At 56.6% G+C, this 15,550-nt stretch overlaps 1 protein-coding gene across 1 annotated transcript in view; it reads right to left on the reverse strand.

The window, feature by feature from the left end:
- tprg1 (tumor protein p63 regulated 1) overlaps window positions 1-15,550 on the reverse strand; it is an 80,499-nt gene that overhangs the window by 48,543 nt on the left and 16,406 nt on the right. Inside the window, exon 4 of the mRNA XM_042322843.1 lies at window positions 12,275-12,451. Within this exon, the coding sequence (XP_042178777.1) occupies window positions 12,275-12,451 (177 nt within the window). The remainder of the gene's footprint in view (window positions 1-12,274; window positions 12,452-15,550) is intronic.

Consider the following 15,550-nt stretch of genomic DNA (forward strand, 5'->3'; position numbering starts at 1 on the left):
CTCCCGTCCGTCCGTCCGTCCGTCCGTCCGTCCGTCCTCCGTCCGTCCGTCCGTCCGTCCGTCCCTCCGTCCGTCCGTCCGTCCGTCCGTCTCGTCCCTCCCGTCCCGTCCGTCCGTCTCCTCCGTCCCGTCCGTCCGTCCTCCCTCCGTCCGTCCGTCCGTCCCGTCCGTCCGTCCGTCCGTCCCTCCCGTCCGTCCGTCTCTCCCTCCCTCCGTCCGTCCGTCCGTCTCTCCCTCCGTCCGTCCGTCCGTCCGTCCCTCCGTCCGTCCGTCCGTCGTCCGTCCCGTCCCTCCCTCCGTCCGTCCGTCCTCCCGTCCGTCCTCCTCCCGTCCCTCCCTCCGTCCGTCCGTCCGTCCGTCCCGTCCGTCCGTCCGTCCGTCCGTCCGTCCGTCCGTCCGTCTCCTCCGTCCCTCCGTCGTCCGTCCTCCTCCCGTCCCCCGTCCGTCCGTCCGTCCGTCCGTCCGTCCGTCCCTCCCTCCCGTCCCGTCCCTCCTCCGTCCGTCCGTCCCCGTCCGTCCGTCCGTCCGTCTCTCCCTCCGTCCGTCCGTCCGTCCTCTCCCTCCGTCCGTCCGTCCGTCCGTCCTCCGTCCGTCCGTCCGTCCGTCCGTCCGTCCGTCCGTCCGTCCGTCCCGTCCCTCCCGTCCGTCCGTCCGTCCGTCCGTCCGTCCCTCGTCCGTCCGTCCGTCCGTCTCTCCCGTCCCTCCGTCCGTCCGTCCGTCCGTCTCGTCCCTCCCGTCCGTCCGTCCGTCCGTCTCTCCCTCCCTCCGTCCGTCCGTCCGTCCGTCCGTCCTCCCTCCGTCCGTCCGTCCGTCGTCCCTCCCGTCCGTCCGTCCGTCCGTCCTCCGTCCCTCCGTCCGTCCGTCCTCCGTCCCTCCGTCCGTCCGTCCGTCTCTCCCTCCGTCCGTCCGTCGTCCGTCCGTCCTCTCCCTCCCTCCGTCGTCCGTCCGTCTATCCGTCCGTCCGTCCGTCCGTCCGTCCGTCCTCTCCCTCCGTCCGTCCGTCCGTCTCCGTCCGTCCTCCGCCCGTCCGTCCGTCTCTCCCTCCCGTCCGTCCGTCCGTCCGTCCGTCTCTCCCTCCCTCCCTCCGTCCGTCCGTCCGTCCCCGTCCTCCCGTCCGACCATCCGTCCGTCTCTCCCCTCCCCTCCCTCCGTCCGTCCGTCCGTCTCTCCTCCCTCCCTCCCGTCCGTCCGTCCGTCTCCCTCCTCCCTCCGTCCGTCCGTCCGTCCGTCCCTCCCCGTCCCGTCCGTCCGTCCCTCCCGTCCGTCCGTCCGTCCGTCCTCCGTCCCTCCGTCCGTCCGTCCGTCCGTCCGTCCGTCCGTCCGTCCGTCCGTCCGTCCGTCCGTCCCTCCGTCCGTCCGTCCGTCCGTCCTCCCTCCGTCCGTCCGTCCGTCCGTCCGTCCGTCCGTCCCGTCCCCTCCGTCCGTCCGTCCCGTCCCTCCTCCGTCCGTCCGTCCCCCTCCGTCGTCCGTCCGTCCCGTCCGTCCTCCCGTCCGTCCGTCCGTCCGTCCGTCCCGTCCGTCCCGTCCCGTCCGTCCGTCCGTCCGTCCGTCCCCTCCCTCCGTCGTCCGTCCGTCCGTCCGTCCGTCCGTCCGTCCGTCCTCGTCCGTCCGTCCGTCTCTCCCGTCCGTCCGTCCGTCCGTCCTCCCTCCGTCCGTCCGTCCGTCCGTCCGTCCTCCTCCCTCCGTCCGTCCGTCGTCCGTCCGTCCGTCCGTCCGTCCCTCCGTCCGTCCGTCCTCCCTCGTCCGTCCGTCCGTCCGTCCGTCCGTCCGTCCGTCCGTCCGTCCGTCCGTCCGTCCGTCCGTCCGTCCGTCGTCCGTCCCGTCCGTCCGTCCGTCCTCCCGTCCGTCCGTCCGTCCGTCCGTCCCGTCCGTCCGTCCTCCCCCGTCCGTCCGTCCGTCCGTCCCGTCCGTCCGTCCGTCGTCGTCCCGTCCGTCCGTCCGTCCCGTCCGTCCGTCCGTCCGTCCGTCCGTCCGTCCGTCCGTCCGTCCGTCCGTCCGTCCGTCCGTCCCGTCCGTCCGTCCGTCCGTCCGTCCGTCCGTCCGTCCGTCCGTCCGTCCGTCCGTCCGTCCGTCCGTCCGTCCGTCCGTCCGTCCGTCCTCCCGTCCGTCCGTCCGTCCGTCCGTCCTCCGTCCGTCCGTCCGTCCGTCCGTCCGTCCGTCCGTCTCCCGTCCGTCCGTCCGTCCGTCCGTCTCCGTCCGTCCGTCCGTCCGTCCGTCCTGTCCGTCCGTCCGTCCGTCCGTCCGTCCGTCCGTCCGTCCGTCCGTCCGTCCGTCGTCCGTCCGTCCGTCCGTCCGTCCGTCCGTCCCGTCCGTCCGTCCGTCCGTCCGTCCGTCCGTCCGTCCGTCCGTCCGTCCGTCCGTCCGTCCGTCCGTCCGTCCGTCCGTCCGTCCGTCCGTCCGTCCGTCCGTCTCCGTCCGTCCGTCCGTCCGTCCGTCCGTCTCCGTCCGTCCGTCCGTCCGTCCGTCCGTCCGTCCGTCCTCCGTCCGTCCGTCCGTCCCTCCGTCCGTCCGTCATCCGTCCGTCCGTCCGTCCGTCCGTCGTCCGTCCGTCCGTCCCGTCCGTCCGTCCGTCTCCGTCCGTCCGTCCGTCCGTCGTCCGTCCGTCCGTCCGTCCGTCCGTCCATCCGTCCGTCCGTCCGTCCGTCTCTCCCGTCCGTCCGTCCGTCCGTCCGTCCCGTCCGTCCGTCCGTCCGTCCGTCCGTCCGTCTCCGTCCCGTCCGTCCGTCCGTCTCCGTCCGTCCGTCTCCGTCCCTCCATCCGTCCGTCCCCGTCGTCCGTCCGTCCGTCCGTCCGTCCGTCCGTCCTCCGTCCGTCCGTCCGTCCGTCCGTCCGTCCGTCCGTCCGTCCGTCCGTCCGTCTCCGTCCGTCCGTCCGTCGTCCGTCCGTCCGTCCGTCCGTCCGTCCGTCCGTCCGTCCGTCCTCCCGTCCGTCCGTCCCTCCGTCCGTCCGTCCGTCCGTCCGTCCGTCCGTCCGTCCGTCCGTCCGTCCGTCCCGTCCGTCCGTCCGTCCGTCCGTCCGTCCTCCCGTCCGTCCGTCCGTCTCTCCGTCCGTCCGTCCGTCCGTCTCTCCGTCCGTCCGTCCCGTCCGTCCGTCCGTCCGTCCGTCCGTCCGTCCGTCCGTCCGTCCGTCCGTCCGTCCCGTCCGTCCGTCCCCTCCCGTCCGTCCGTCCGTCTCTCCGTCCGTCCGTCCGTCCCGTCCGTCCGTCCGTCCGTCCGTCCTCCTCCTCGTCCGTCCGTCCCGTCCGTCCGTCCCTCCCTCCCTCCGTCCGTCCGTCCGTCCGTCCGTCCGTCCCGTCCGTCCGTCTCTCCGTCCTCCGTCCGTCCGTCCGTCCGTCCGTCCGTCCGTCTCTCCCTCCGTCCGTCTCTCCCTCCGTCCGTCCGTCTCTCCCTCCGTCCGTCCGTCCCTCCGTCCGTCCGTCCCTCCGTCCCTCCGTCCGACCGTCCGTCCGTCCGTCCGTCCCTCCGTCCCTCCGTCCCTCCGACCGTCCGTCCGTCCGTCCGTCCCTCCGTCCCTCCGTCCCTCCGACCGTCCGTCCGTCCGTCCGTCCGTCTATCCCTCCCTCCGTCCGTCTCTCCCTCCCTCCGTCCGTCCCTCCCTCCCTCCGTCCTCCCGTCCGTCCGTCCGTCCGTCCGTCCGTCCTCCGTCCGTCCGTCCGTCTCCCGTCCGTCCGTCCGTCCGTCCCTCCGTCCGTCCGTCCCTCCGTCCCTCCGTCCCTCCGTCCTCCGTCCGTCCCGTCCGTCCGTCCGTCCGTCCGTCCGTCCGTCCGTCTCCTCCCCGTCCGTCCGTCCTCCGTCCGTCCGTCCCGTCCGTCTCCGTCCGTCCGTCCCGTCCCTCCGTCCGTCCGTCCCTCCGTCCGTCCGTCCGTCCCTCCCTCCGTCCGTCGTCTCCCTCCCGTCCGTCCGTCTCTCTCCGTCGTCCTCCGTCCGTCCGTCCTCCGTCCGTCCTCTCCCTCCGTCCGTCCGTCCGTCCGTCCGTCCTCCCTCCGTCCGTCTCCCTCCCTCCCTCCGTCCGTCCGTCGTCCTCCGTCCGTCCGTCCCTCCCGTCCGTCGTCCCTCCCCTCCGTCCGTCTCTCCCTCCGTCCGTCCGTCCGTCCGTCCGTCCGTCCTCCGTCCGTCCCTCCGTCCGTCCGTCTCTCCCGTCCGTCCGTCTCTCCCCCTGATCCGTCCCGTCCGTCCGTCCGTCCGTCGTCCGTCTCCGTCCGTCCGTCCGTCCGTCTCTCCCTCCGTCCGTCCGTCTCTCCCTCCGTCCGTCCGTCCGTCCGTCCGTCCGTCTCCCGTCCGTCCGTCCGTCCGTCCGTCCGTCCGTCTCTCCCGTCCGTCCGTCCGTCCGTCCGTCCGTCCGTCCGTCCCTCCGTCCGTCCGTCCGTCCGTCCTCCCTCCGTCCGTCCGTCCGTCTCCTCCCGTCCGTCCGTCCGTCCGTCTCTCCGTCCGTCCGTCCGTCCTCCTCCGTCCGTCCGTCCGTCCGTCCGTCCGTCCGTCCGTCCGTCCGTCCGTCCGTCCGTCCGTCCGTCCGTCCGTCTCGTCCCGTCCGTCCGTCCGTCCGTCCGTCTCGTCCGTCCGTCCGTCCGTCCGTCCGTCCGTCCGTCCGTCCGTCGTCCGTCCGTCCGTCCGTCCGTCCGTCCGTCCGTCCCTCCGTCCGTCCGTCCGTCCGTCTCTCCCTCCGTCCGTCCGTCTCTCCCGTCCGTCCGTCCGTCTCTCCCGTCCGTCCGTCCGTCCGTCCGTCCGTCCGTCCGTCCGTCCGTCCGTCCGTCCGTCCGTCCGTCCTCCGTCCGTCTCTCCCCTCCGTCCGTCCGTCCGTCCGTCGTCGTCTCCGTCCTCCGTCCGTCCGTCTCCCTCCGTCCGTCCGTCCGTCCGTCCGTCCGTCCGTCCGTCTCTCCCTCCGTCCGTCCGTCCCTCCGTCTCGTCTCGTCCGTCCGTCCGTCCGTCCTCCCTCCGTCCGTCCGTCCGTCCGTCCCTCCGTCCGTCCGTCCCGTCCCTCCGTCCGTCCGTCCGTCCGTCCGTCCCTCCGTCCGTCCGTCCGTCCGTCCCTCCGTCCGTCCGTCCGTCCGTCCGTCCGTCCGTCCTCCGTCCGTCCGTCCGTCCGTCCCGTCCGTCCGTCCTCCGTCCGTCCGTCCTCCCGTCCGTCCGTCCCTCCGTCCGTCCGTCCGTCCGTCCTCCCCTCCGTCCGTCCGTCCGTCTCTCCCTCCGTCCGTCCCTCCCTCCGTCCGTCCGTCCGTCCCTCCCTCCGTCCGTCCGTCCGTCCGTCCGTCCCTCCGTCCGTCTCTCCCTCCTCCGTCCGTCCGTCCCTCCCGTCCGTCCCTCCGTCCCGTCCGTCCGTCCCTCCGTCCCTCCGTCCCTCCCTCCCTCCGTCCGTCCGTCTCTCCCTCCGTCCGTCCGTCCCTCCGTCCGTCCGTCCCTCCCTCCGTCCGTCCGTCTCTCCGTCCGTCCGTCCGTCCTCCCTCCGTCCGTCCGTCCTCCGTCCGTCTCTCCTCCGTCCGTCTCTCCTCCGTCCGTCTCCCTCCGTCCGTCCTCCCCGTCCGTCTCTCCGTCCGTCCGTCTCTCCCTCCGTCCGTCTCTCCCTCCCTCCGTCTCTCCGTCCGTCCGTCCGTCCCTCCGTCCCGTCTCTCCCTCCGTCCGTCCGTCCGTCCGTCTCTCCCTCCGTCCGTCCGTCTCCCTCCGTCCCTCCGTCCCTCCGTCCGTCCGTCCGTCCGTCCGTCTCTCCCTCCGTCCGTCCGTCTCTCCCTCCCTCCGTCCGTCTCTCCCTCCCTCCGTCCGTCTCTCCCTCCCTCCGTCCGTCCTCCCTCCCTCCGTCCGTCCCTCCGTCCGTCCGTCCGTCCGTCCCCTCCGTCCGTCCGTCCGTCCGTCCCTCCGTCCGTCCGTCCGTCCGTCTCTCCCTCCGTCCGTCCGTCCGTCCGTCTCTCCCTCCGTCCGTCCGTCCGTCCGTCTCTCCCTCCGTCCGTCCGTCTCTCCCTCCGTCCGTCCGTCCCTCCGTCCGTCCGTCCGTCCGTCCGTCCGTCCCTCCGTCCGTCCGTCCCTCCGTCCGTCCCTCCCTCCGTCCCTCCCTCCCTCCGTCCGTCCGTCCCTCCGTCCGTCTCTCCCTCCGTCCGTCCGTCTCTCCCTCCGTCCGTCCGTCTCTCCCTCCCGTCCGTCCGTCTCTCCCTCCGTCCGTCCGTCTCTCCCTCCGTCCGTCCGTCTCTCTCCCTCCGTCCGTCCGTCTCCCTCCCTCCGTCTCCCTCCCTCCGTCTCTCCCGTCCGTCCCTCTCCTCCCGTCCGTCCGTCCCTCCGTCCGTCCGTCCGTCTCTCCCTCCGTCCGTCCGTCCCTCCCTCCGTCCGTCCGTCCCTCCCCGTCCGTCCGTCCCTCCCTCCGTCCGTCCGTCTCTCCCTCCGTCCGTCCGTCTCTCCCTCCCTCCGTCCGTCCGTCTCTCCCTCCGTCCGTCCGTCTCTCCCTCCGTCCGTCCGTCTCTCCCTCCGTCCGTCCGTCTCTCCCTCCGTCCGTCCGTCTCTCCCTCCGTCCGTCCGTCTCTCCCTCCGTCCGTCCGTCTCTCCCTCCGTCCGTCCGTCTCTCCCTCCGTCCGTCCGTCTCTCCCTCCCTCCGTCCGTCCGTCTCTCCCTCCGTCCGTCCGTCTCTCCCTCCTCCGTCCGTCTCTCCCTCCGTCGTCCGTCTCTCCCTCCGTCCGTCCGTCTCTCCCTCCGTCCGTCCGTCTCTCCCTCCGTCTGTCCGTCCCTCCGTCTGTCCGTCCGAGGAGCTTCACGCTGCACTCCCCTACTGAGGAGCTTCACGCTGCACTCCCCTACTGAGGAGCTTCACGCTGCACTCCCCTACTGAGGAGCTTCACGCTGCACTACATTTTATTCATCACATTAGTTTTCCTTGGGGTCCCCTGAGCCAGCATTAAAAGGTTTGGATGAAAGGACGAATACATTCATTTGTGCCACTAAATCAGTTACACTGGAGGCCGTGGAACACAGAGAGCCCTGTGAACACAGAGAGCCCTGTGAACACAGAGAGCCAAGGTGAACACAGAGAGCCAAGGTGAACACAGTGATGTCGTTGCTCTACAATGCACACACTCTGCCCTCCCTGGCCTGCACTGTAAAATCTCTCTCTCTCTGCCTCCCTCCCTCTCTCTCCTGTAAAATCTCTCTCTCTGCCTCCCTCCCTCTCTCTCCTGTAAAATCTCTCTCTCTGCCTCCCTCCCTCTCTCTCCTGTAAAATCTCTCTCTCTGCCTCCCTCCCCCTCTCTCCCTCTCCCTCCTGTAAAATCTCTCTCTCTGCCTCCCTCCCTCTCTCTCCCTCTCCCTCCTGTAAAATCTCTCTCTCTGCCTCCCTCCCTCCCTCTCCCTCTCCCTCCTGTAAAATCTCTCTCTCTCTGCCTCCCTCCCTCTCTCTCCTCTCCCTCCTGTAAAATCTCTCTCTCTCTGCCTCCCTCCCCTCTCTCCCTCTCTCTCCTGTAAAATCTCTCTCTCTGCCTCCCTCCCTCTCTCTCCTGTAAAATCTCTCTCTCTGCCTCCCTCCCTCTCTCTCCTGTAAAATCTCTCTCTCTGCCTCCCTCCCTCTCTCTCCTGTAAAATCTCTCTCTCTGCCTCCCTCCCTCTCTCTCCTGTAAAATCTCTCTCTCTGCCTCCCTCCCTCTCTCCTGTAAAATCTCTCTCTTTGCCTCCCTCCCTCTCTCTCCTGTAAAATCTCTCTCTCTGCCTCCTCTCTCTCTCTCCTGTAAAATCTCTCTCTGCCTCCCTCCCTCTCTCTCCCTCTCCCTCCTGTAAAATCTCTCTGCCTCCCTCCCTCTCTCTCCTGTAAAATCTCTCTCTCTGCCTCCCTCCCTCTCTCTCCTGTAAAATCTCTCTCTCTGCCTCCCTCCCTCTCTCTCTCCTGTAAAATCTCTCTCTCTGCCTCCCTCCCTCTCTCTCCTGTAAAATCTCTCTCTCTGCCTCCCTCCCTCTCTCTCCTGTAAAATCTCTCTCTGCCTCCCTCCCTCTCTCTCCTGTAAAATCTCTCTCTGCCTCCCTCCCTCTCTCTCCTGTAAAATCTCTCTCTCTGCCTCCCTCCCTCTCTCTCCCTCTCCCTCCTGTAAAATCTCTCTCTCTCTCCTGCCTCCCTCCCTCTCTCTCCTGTAAAATCTCTCTCTCTGCCTCCCTCCCTCTCTCTCTCCTGTAAAATCTCTCTCTCTGCCTCCCTCCCTCTCTCTCCCTCTCCCTCCTGTAAAATCTCTCTCTCTGCCTCCCTCCCTCTCTCTCCCTCTCCCTCCTGTAAAATCTCTCTCTCTCTGCCTCCCTCCCTCTCTCTCCCTCCCTCTCCCTCCATTCATCCTCTTTTTGGGGGTCTGGTAACAACTAATTTCATTCATAACTGCCAGCTTGAACCAGTGCTTATACCTTCCAGGTTAAATTATTCATAGTATTCTTCTGAATACATTAGGATGATGTGGCTGTAGGGAATATAACTTTACATTAGGATGATGTGGCTGTGGGGAAAACTAACTTTACATAAGGATAATGTGGGAAAAACTAACTTTACATTAGGATGATGTGGCTTTAGGGAAAACTAACTTTACATTAGGATGATGTGGCTGTAGGGAAAACTAACTTTACATTAGGATGATGTGGCTGTAGGGAAAACTAACTTTACATTAGGATGATGTGGGGAAAACTAACTGTACATTAGGATGATGTGGGGAAAACTAACTTTACATTAGGATGATGTGGCTGTAGGGAAAACTAACTTTACATTAGGATGATGTGGCTGTGGGGAAAACTAACTTTACATTAGGATGATGTGGGGAAAACTAACTTTACATTAGGATGATGTGGGGAAAACTAACTTTACATTAGGATGATGTGGGGAAAACTAACTTTACATTAGGATGATGTGGGGAAAACTAACTTTACATTAGGATGATGTGGGGAAAACTAACTTTACATTAGGATGATGTGGGAAAAACAAACTTTACATTAGGATGATGTGGCTGTGGGGAAAACTAACTTTACATTAGGATGATGTGGCTGTGGGGAAAACTAACTTTACATTAGGATGATGTGGCTGAAGGGAAAACTAACTTTACATTAGGATGATGTGGGGAAAACTAACTTTACATTCGGATGATGTGGGGAAAACTAACTTTACATTAGGATGATGTGGGGAAAACTAACTTTACATTCGGATGATGTGGGGAAAACTAACTTTACATTAGGATGATGTGGGAAAAACAAACTTTACATTAGGATGATGTGGCTGTAGGGAAAACTAACTTTACATTAGGATGATGTGGCTGTGGGGAAAACTAACTTTACATTAGGATGATGTGGGGAAAACTAACTTTACATTAGGATGATGTGGGGAAAACTAACTTTACATTAGGATGATGTGGCTGTAGGGAAAACTAACTTTACATTAGGATGATGTGGGGAAAACTAACTTTACATTAGGATGATGTGGGGAAAACTAACTTTACATTAAGATGATGTGGCTGGGGAAAACTAACTTTACATTAGGATGATGTGGCTGTGGGGAAAACTAACTTTACATTAGGATGATGTGGCTGAAAACTAACTTTACATTAGGATGATGTGGCTGTAGGGAATACTAACTTTACATTAGGATGATGTGGCTGTGGGGAAAACTAACTTTACATTCGGATGATGTGGGGAAAACTAACTTTACATTAGGATGATGTGACTGTAGGGAAAACTAACTTTACATTAGGATGATGTGGGGAAAACTAACTTTACATTAGGATGATGTGGCTGTGGGGAAAACTAACTTTACATTAGGATGATGTGGCTGTGGGGAAAACTAACTTTACATTAGGATGATGTGGGGAAAACTAACTTTACATTAGGATGATGTGGCTGTGGGGAAAACTAACTTTACATTAGGATGATGTGGCTGTAGGGAAAACTAACTTTACATTAGGATGATGTGGCTGTAGGGAAAACTAACTTTACATTAGGATGATGTGGCTGTAGGGAATATAACTTTACATTAGGATGATGTGGCTGTGGGGAAAACTAACTTTACATTAGGATGATGTGGCTGTGGGGAAAACTAACTTTACATTAGGATGATGTGGCTGTGGAGAAAACTAACTTTACATTAGGATGATGTGGCTGTGGAGAAAACTAACTTTACATTAGGATGATGTGGCTGTAGGGAATATAACTTTACATTAGGATGATGTGGCTGTAGGGAATATAACTTTACATTAGGATGATGTGGCTGTGGAGAAAACTAACTTTACATTAGGATGATGTGGCTGTAGGGAATATAACTTTACATTAGGATGATGTGGCTGTAGGGAATATAACTTTACATTAGGATGATGTGGCTGTGGGGAAAACTAACTTTACATTCGGATGATGTGGGGAAAACTAACTTTACATTAGGATGATGTGACTGTAGGGAAAACTAACTTTACATTAGGATGATGTGGGGAAAACTAACTTTACATTAGGATGATGTGGCTGTGGGGAAAACTAACTTTACATTAGGATGATGTGGCTGTGGGGAAAACTAACTTTACATTAGGATGATGTGGCTGAACGGAAAACTAACTTTACATTAGGATGATGTGGCTGTGGAGAAAACTAACTTTACATTAGGATGATGTGGCTGTAGGGAATATAACTTTACATTAGGATGATGTGGCTGTGGGGAAAACTAACTTTACATTAGGATGATGTGGCTGTAGGGAATATAACTTTACATTAGGATGATGTGGCTGTGGGGAAAACTAACTTTACATTAGGATGATGTGGCTGTGGAGAAAACTAACTTTACATTAGGATGATGTGGCTGTGGAGAAAACTAACTTTACATTAGGATGATGTGGCTGTGGAGAAAACTAACTTTACATTAGGATGATGTGGCTGTAGGGAATATAACTTTACATTAGGATGATGTGGCTGTAGGGAATATAACTTTACATTAGGATGATGTGGCTGTGGGGAAAACTAACAGAAGTGGGAAGAAATAAATAATTAAATGAGGTTTTAGAGTCCCAAATGACACCCTATGCCCTTTGTAGTGTCCACTACATAGGGCCCTGGTCAACAGTAGTGAGCTAAATAGGGCCCTGGTCAAACGTAGTGAACTAAATAGGGCCCTGGTCAAACGTAGTGAACTAAATAGGGCCCTGGTCAACAGAAGGGAACTACATAGGGCCCTGGTCAACAGAAGGGAACTACATAGGGCCCTGGTCAACAGAAGGGAACTATGGAAGGAACACTTTTACTCTCTTTTCAACTGCTCTTCTCTGTCTGTTTATAATGTCCTTATTCCCGAGTTACCGTTGTCGTGGCAGAATCATAATTATTTAGGTAACATTGATAAATAAGATGTTTTATCAATGCTCATAAGTATGATTATGTGGGAAAAGTGACTTGGGCCCCAGAGAGGGGAGAGGTCAGGCTTGTCTTCTTATGGGAATGTGTCTGGAACTATTATGTCCCCTCTGAGGTTGCCCTTATCTTCACCTAGTATATGACCTAAGAGGCTCACTGTCTCGGTGATCTTGTCCAGGAGGAGGTGTATTTGAGATGGGGGTATCTAGAACTGACAATTGATATATGCCATTGGATGAGGTAATGTTTTGGTACTATGTTGTACCAAGAACGAGAAGTAGAACCGCATTTTAGGAGAGCAAACTGAATGATAATTTATAGCTAATGCTATCTAGCTATGGGATACTCCTCTCTCAAGTAAAGTCTTCCTTTGTAATGTTCCTAAGATCTGTTATTCGTCATGTGAGTTGAGATGGGTGTGTCTTGGCTATAAATGATACTAAGAACTATTTTGTAAGCACTCTCAGAGAATTCATTTATAGATACTGAATTGATCTGAGAGTCACAGGGCTATGGTGAAGCTCATATATCATTAAAATATGACGTTTATGGATAACTCTGACTGGTGTGTGGTTTGCTCTCTCAATGTTTAGTAATACAGGAAATTACCACGACAACGTTAAAGAACTAGCAGTCGGTCATCTGTATTTCCACTTCCCCAAAACAAAGAGTAGATCAATTGTTCGGCAGGACATATGCAAAACTGCTGTGTTGATAGTGAATTTGCAACTCTAGTACAAATTGAAGGTGACGTTGTTTAACAGCCATTTACCAAACATATACAGAGATAACAATTACTAGTACAGACAATTACAGATTTTAATATCTGACGCTTGTAGGACAGTGCATTGCTGCAATTAGTTGGGAAAATGCCTATAGACGATTGTTGAAGAGGAGGGTCGAGGAGGAGGAGGAGGAGGAAGAGGAGAGGAAGTGATGGAGACGAAGGGGTTACTCACGTGAGAAGAGACCGCTGGGGGAAGCTGAAGTTGCCGTGGGTGATGCGGTCCACAAAGTTGAGAGGGATTCTCTGTATGTGTTCACAGTTGAGCATGACGAAGTCGTACTTACAGACCAGCAGAGAGCTGTCTGTGATCAGCACCACACGCTCTCTCTCGTTGTTCCAATGGTCAACCCTGAAGACGGGACGGAAGTTACGATGGGAACACATTCTCTTTCACACCAAACACATGACAGAGAAGTGGGGACCCGACAGAGAGGCGGGGACCAGACAGAGGTGGGGACCCGACAGAGAGGTGGGGACCAGACAGAGAGGTGGGGACCTGTGAGCAAAAAATGGTTGTTACAGTGGATAGCTTGAGGTGAATGGTTGTTCTGTTGGGCTGTCCCTGGCAAAAAAAAAATCTTAGTCGACCGATTGGTCGAAATGTTTCAATGTGTATTTTTCCATATATAGACACACCCTATGTGTTTTAATAAAATCAACTATATGCATTGAGCTTGTCTGATGCTTTAAGCTTACGGTTTGATGAAATAATACACAAATGACTCAAGAGGGAGCCAGAGATCTACATCACCAGAAGAAAAAACAAATGTAACCTGATCCAACCATTCTCCTGCTCCTTTAACTGTCTGAAGCTTTTGCTTCAGAAAACTTGCAACATTGTATCAAATATTCTGGGCCCTCAGAGCTTCCTGCTCCAGTGAGATCAGGACAGACACAGCTGTAGACTATTTGATCAAGGGATAAGAAGCAGTGGTCGACTTGAGCAGAGTTCACCGGAGCAGACGCACCTCAAATTCTCCTGTTCCTCTTATCGAATATTAGCTTTTTGTGGAGCTCCTGAACCTACTGAGTACTGAAACCTATTTCAGTCCAAGTCCAGCACTGATGAGAAGCAGTGGTTGACTTGGGCAGGAGTTCACCAGAGCGGAGTACCGGCACGTCAAACTGCTTGAGCTCCTGTTCCTCTCATAGAATATTAGCTCAAGAGTATTGTGGAGCTCCTAACACCGAACTATAAACAGTACCAGCACCTATTTCAGTTCAAGTCAAGCACTGATAAGAAGTAATCATGGTAGGCCTATTATTATGACATTTCCACTGGATCAGAGCATGACATTGTTCTCTTTCACGCTGAGTGGTTATCGAAAGGGAGAGAGCTAGAAAGATTTTTCATATAGATTGAGGAACTATTTGTAATTCTCAATTGATTCTAAAAAACAGACTTTGTTTACTTGCTGTTTGAGGTGAAGAAAACTTTATTTTGAGAAGCTCCACAGGTGGTGCATTAAGCCAATCAGAAACACTAATCAGATCCCCCAATTGGGACCATTTGTATGCTTACATTTGCGTGCAATGCAATGCAATGCAATTTGGGCCTTACAAGGCCTACTTCTAAGCGTAATCAGGTGGGCGTCCTTACTCAAGCATAGGTTGTGTGCTCTTCAAACAATGTGTCCAGTTCGACAATGAGAGCGGTAAACGACTGGAATAATAATAGATTTTATATCTATTATTTAATGATCGTAACCAAACGACATTATAGATGAGACATTATAGGAATTCATGATAAATGCATTTCGCTACACAAGCATTTCGCTACACTCGCATTAACATCTGCTAACCATGTGTATGTGACAAATACATTTGATTTAATTTACTACTGATGATGTAACAATTCAAACAATGAAGTTATAAAACGATGAATTTGCACCAATTGACAGGAGAGAGAGAGAGAAGTGCATTACACCGGAAAGGTTCAGACCCCTAGACTTTCCCACACTTTGTTACGCATTTGTTTACTTACAGCCTTATTCTAAAATTAATGAAATAGTTGTTCCCCCTTATAAATCTACACACAATACCCCATAATGACAAAGCAAAAACTGTTGTTGTTTTTATTTTATTTTTGCTAATTTATACATTTTTTCAAACTGAAATATCACACTGGAGCAGGTTTTCATCAAAAGATCTCTGTACTTTACTCCGTTCATCTTTCCCTTGATCCTGACTAGTCCCTGCAGCTGAAAAACCATCCCCCACAGCATGATGCTGCCACCACCATGCTTCACCGTAGGGATGGTGCCAGGTTTCCCCCAACGTGACGCTTGGCATTCAGGCCACAGAGTTCAATCTTGGTTTCATCAGACCAGAGAATCTTGTTTATCATGGTCTGAGAGTCTTTAGGTGCCTTTTGGCAAACTACAAGTAGGCTGTCATGTGCTTTCTACTAAGGAGTGGCTTCCATCTGGCCACTCTACCATAAAGACCTGATTGGTGGAGTGCTGCAGAGATGGGAGAACCTTCCAGAAGGACAACCATCTCCACAGAGGAACTCTAGAGCTCTGTCAGAGTGACTATCAGGTTCTTGGTCACCTCCCTGAGCAACTCCTTTCTCCTCTGATTGCTTGGGGTTTACTGTTCTTTGTTTGGGAAGAACCACAAGCCCAGGGGACCCCCCCCCCCCTGTGGTAGCAGGGTGGAGATAACCACTTGTGCTTTGGGGAAAGTGGAAGAATATTTTATCAATCACTCCCTACAGAGCCCACCTTTATGACCAGGTCCACCTCTACAAGGCAGCAGAGCCCACCTTTATGACCAGGTCCACCTCTACAAGGCAGCCCACCTCTATGACCAGGTCCGTCTCTACAAGGCTGCCCACCTTTATGACCAGGTCCACCTCTACAAGGCAGCAGAGCCCACCTTTGCCAGGACCTTAAAGGACATCGCCTCAACATGAAAGCTTAAAATGAAAGCTCTGCTCACACTTACTGGTCTGAGGCCAAACCACGACCAACAACATTGGACACTTCATGGAACACAAAGCCTTCACTATCTCATCCTGGAATATCCAAGACCTGAGGTCATCTGCCTTTGGCCTAAAGAGCAGGAACCCGGACTTCACCAAAGAAATCGGTAATACAGACATTGTCATACTGCAAGAAACCTGGTATAGAGGTATTAGGACCCACTGGTTGCCCTCTAGGTTACAGAGAGCTGGTAGTCCCATCCACCACACTACCAGGTGGGTGCTATAGAGGAGACGGACCCACTGGTTGCCCTCTAGGTTACAGAGAGCTGGTAGTCCCATCCACCACACTACCAGGTGGGTGGTATAGAGGAGATGGACCCACTGGTTGCCCTCTAGGATACAGAGAGCTTGTAATCCCATCCACCACACTACCAGGTGGGTGGTATAGAGGAGATGGACCCACTGGTTGCCCTCTAGGATACAGAGAGCTTGTAATCCCATCCACCACACTACGAGGTG

Source organism: Oncorhynchus tshawytscha, linkage group LG06 (genome assembly GCF_018296145.1).
Source record: "Oncorhynchus tshawytscha isolate Ot180627B linkage group LG06, Otsh_v2.0, whole genome shotgun sequence".
Lineage (NCBI taxonomy): Eukaryota > Metazoa > Chordata > Actinopteri > Salmoniformes > Salmonidae > Oncorhynchus > Oncorhynchus tshawytscha.